This window comes from Myxocyprinus asiaticus, chromosome 28, assembly GCF_019703515.2.
Source record: "Myxocyprinus asiaticus isolate MX2 ecotype Aquarium Trade chromosome 28, UBuf_Myxa_2, whole genome shotgun sequence".
NCBI classification, from domain to species: Eukaryota; Metazoa; Chordata; class Actinopteri; order Cypriniformes; family Catostomidae; genus Myxocyprinus; species Myxocyprinus asiaticus.
In genome coordinates, this window is record NC_059371.1 from 44,435,059 (window position 1) to 44,439,581 (window position 4,523).

Consider the following 4,523-nt stretch of genomic DNA (forward strand, 5'->3'; position numbering starts at 1 on the left):
ATAGTACATTAACTTACCATATCAGCACATTTTTGGTGTGGTATCAAAACTCTTGTGGTATCAGTACAGACTACTGAAATGTTGGTATTGTGACAACACTAAATTGATTAAAAGACAATTAAAGTCTAATTTTATGACCATAGAGATTTTTTGCATTGTGACATTATTTTCATGATATTTAGGTACACCCTCCCCCATACGTAAAAAAAAAAACCCCATCTCTTTCTCAGTAATCCAGACAAAATATTTGTATTAAAATAATAAATGCATAAATTAAATAATAAAATAATACATTAGCAATTAAATTAGGTATTACAATTACGACCATGATATCTAAATTTACAATTAAAATATAATAATAATAATAGCATAAATTAATGCTACTAAAAATGTGAATATTAAATAATAAATAATAAAAATAAGATATAATTAAATTAAATAATATATCTTAATATTACTGTAAATACATAGTGCACTGCCATTAAAAACAATGGGATTTTTTCTCTTCATAATACGGAGGATATATTTGAATTTAGGATGGCATTCGTGAGCTTTCCCCTATTTCCTGTTAATTCTGATGTTGAGGAAGGACTGTGAAATAGTCACGAGATGAGAATGCTGAATACAGAAGTTTGAGGTGATGTTGTTCACTCTTATGAGTTCATTACAAGACATTTTAATGTCCAATATTCACTTCTCTTTTATTTTAAAATAAACCACATTTAATTTCCCTGACACAGAGAATATCATTCTGAAGAACTGGTCACACACAGCCAGTTTCAACTAGTTATTTCTAAAAAATGTGGTCAGTGCAAAAACACTGAAGTATTCCAAGAGAATGGAAAGACTCAGCCAGCCAGTGAACAAAACGGTTCATATAACACAAATATATCATCTAAAGAATATTATGCAGCTAAGGAATATTACAAAACGTTAAAAGATAGCAATCTTGTAAAGCACACTTCAACATCATGTTGATTTGTACTGATGGGTTATTTGTTGACAAACTAAGCTCTACCGAGGACAAATTCTACAATTAAACAAACACAAGCTGATGCAACAACATTCCCATGCCGCAACAACTCTGAGCGGTAAATAACAGCAACTGGTCAACGTGCCGTAACACAAGAAAAGATCAGCACAACATCTCCTCCACCACAAACAGCGTTCAAGATCATGTGTGTGTCCATACAACTGAACGTAAACAATTAATGAGAGTCATGCTGAACTTAGAGATCACACAGAGAACTCTTTCACTTCACAATATAAATACACTATAATGAGCTGCTTGAAACTACTTAAGATATTTAGATACAAGTTCAATCATTGCTAGATAATGTGTCGACAAAACACGAGCAGTCTCTTCTGAAAGTAAGCAAGCAGAATGGTATTACATTCCATCAAAAATGGGATAACACTACAGTTGTAAAACAATATTTCAGTCTCTGATATCTGATTCAAGCCACGTTGATAGCAGTTGTAAAATTGTATTCGATTATTCGAATAAAAACATTTTATCATAACAAATGGCGTAATCGACAAATCGACGATAAGGCGGAAGTGACACGGTCCACGGACAACGGTCCAAGCATAAAAGGCAAAAAGTGATTTATGAATTCATTTTTTCCGATTACTCGATTAATCGTCAAAATAATCGACAGATTACCCGATTACAAAATAATCTACAATAAATGCACATTTGTGACCACACATCATTAGAATTCTACATTAATGTGCCTAAAGTCAACTGCATACAGTTAATATGTTATTTGGCAAAAAAGTTATTAGTTACATATTAATTAATGCACAATTAATCGTATTTTAATTGCGATCACGATATCTGCCTCTCACGGTTGATTAAGCATAACCGTCTGCAATATTAGAAATGATCAGCCAGGTAAAGTTGCAATTTGTTGTTCATTTTCATTGTAGACTGTGTCTACGGATGATAGACCAAATCACAAACTCTTTCGTAGCCCGTTTTCACCTCACCTGACCAATCACGCTCTCTTTAGAAGTTCAGCACTGACCAATCACCGTTTCACTTTCAAGCACACGCTGAAAATATTATTACACTTATTCTGAGCACACGAGGATAATGATATGGTGTAATAGCATTCTCAAAGCGGTTCTGTGCTCGATGCACATGAAATTAATTCCATCTCATGCTTTGATAATGTATGTAAGATACAGAACAGCTGTGCTTTGAGTCGCTAACACGTGCTGACAGCGTTTAGCGCTGATATGTATAAAGCGCTCCAGGTTTACTTCAGTTGCACATTTGCGTAATTACAAATCTGTTTGGCCACACACACTGTCTTCCTTCAAAATAAAGGCTTGAGACTGTATTGCAATTCTGCCAACTCAATTATTACAGAAATATATTACTATTATATATTAGTGTAGGGTATGGGAATATAATAATATTAATAATAATAATGATTTAAAGAATGGATCTTTAAAGAGCATGCAAGTGTAAACACCCTATTAACAGTAAAGAATGGGCAAAACATTCATTTTGGTCGAAAGCAACCATTTACTAGTTTGTAGTTCTAACAAAGTGTTCAACGTGAGAGCTTCGGTTTAATGTAGAGTAATTTATGTTTTTTGTTCTTTTAGAATCGATAACTAGTGGCAACAGTAATATTTTTGTTCAAATTGTGCAGCTCTGTATTCATTATTATTAATATTTTTTTAAATGACAGAATAATCGTGATTAATAATCGTGTTTACAATTTGGAGAAATAATTGTGATTATCGTTTTCACCATTATTGTGCAGCTCTGTTCTCTGATGCATCAAGATCTTCATATCAATTCTTAAAACCGCAAGATCAATCTTTAAGTCTACTATGCGAGTAATTAACTCGTATAGGCGACCAAATTTCGCGATATGCGACTAAAAATGTCTGTGATTATCCATATATGCAGTATATATTTATATAATGTATGCAATATAATATATGAAATTTCAAGAGATCATATTTACTGATGAAATACATGGATTGGTAAAAAAAAAAAAAAAATGGAAATGAAAGGTCAAGTCGAGTACATTGCATTGTGGGATAAAATACTCCAAACAGTGCACTCTGTTCCATACTTTTTCATTTACATTTTGGCAGTCATTCATTTAGGCCACTCGTGTATTCCATGCATCCAGCAAATTCACATTCTATGCATACTAAACATACTGTATACTGGAAAACTAGGAGCACTAGTATGGTAGAATGCTTTTCAAAACATACCATGTGTTTTCTTCTGGAACCATTTCATGCTACACAGCGGAGAAACGACAATACAGAGTCTTTGATCAGATACAAAACGGACGATTCCAGAAACGTCAGATGTTTAGCAAAAGAGCAAATTCAGGAAGAACAGCAGCTGTTTCCTGGAGAAGAACGAGCAACAGTGTTTGGAGACCACCACGCCATGTCTATCAGTCGCCGTTATCACTGTAACACGACTCCAGTGGAAAACTAGAGCTGAAGTTCACCATATTAACTCAAAACTGATCTAAGATCAAATTTCACTGCTTCTAAACGCTGATCCAGAGTCTGCTGGAATTCCGAGAGGGAGGCGTCTCTCCCACGACACCAAAGACACACAGCATTTTTCATCATCACAACTGTACACTGAACACTTACCAATCACAGTCCATGGAAGGAACAAAGTTGCAGCTCAGTCTGGAAAAAAAAAACCCTTTCCAAATGTTAGACTAGACCCAGATCTGCACACCAGAGGCTCTGAACTTTAGACCCTGTTTTTAGCATTGGCTAGAAAAAGAACGGGCCTGCTTGTAGCTGGCACACTGACAAAACTGGGGCGGAGGGAACTGCTTGCGGCTTACAGTGGAATGGGGGGCCCTAAATCCCGTCAGAGGGGCCCATTTAGGGAGGGAAAGCCAGAGCTGAGCTGCATCGAGTTCCCGAAGGCGTCTGAATTTGTCTGCGTTGCTGTGTAGCGTCCTATAAACACTCTAAAAATCTTACAGAGTCACTCTAGAAAATGATGAAATGGCTGCGTATCGACTAACACTTAAGACGATAATGTGGATTGGACGAGTCAAGTATGCAGTTGGCGCTGAAGATCTGACACTGGTGAAGATATACGATTATCAAAAATGAATTCTTCTGATATAGATTCAGATGTAAACTATAGATCATTTTCTATCAAGCACAAAGTCCAAGTATGCAATGCTAAGAAATGCACGGTCAGTGCTCATCTTAATGCGAATCTCCAAACGACTGACCACAAATGTGCATAAACATTCCATAGTCACACTTTTGGTACATTTACATTTATCCAAAGCGACTTACAGTGCACTTATTACAGGGACAATCCCCCCCGGAGCAACCTGGAGTTAAGTGCCTTGCTCAAGGACACAATGGTGATGGCTGTGGGGATCGAACCAGCAACCTTCTGATTACCAGTTATGTGCTTTAGTCCACTACGCCACCCCCACAAACCCACTGATAAATTTCAGTGGGTGAGCAAACTATCACTTTGTCAAGCAGATTTTATTAAA

The 4,523-nt window shown here is 36.0% G+C and overlaps 1 protein-coding gene across 1 annotated transcript in view; it reads right to left on the reverse strand.

Annotated features, from left to right (window-relative positions):
* Positions 1-3,538, reverse strand: part of vdra (vitamin D receptor a) — a 33,017-nt gene extending 29,479 nt beyond the window's left edge. The window contains exon 1 of the mRNA XM_051659260.1: positions 3,244-3,538. Coding sequence (XP_051515220.1) covers positions 3,244-3,271 — 28 coding nt within the window. The 5' untranslated portion in view covers positions 3,272-3,538. The remainder of the gene's footprint in view (positions 1-3,243) is intronic.
* Positions 3,539-4,523: the final 985 nt, after the last annotated feature.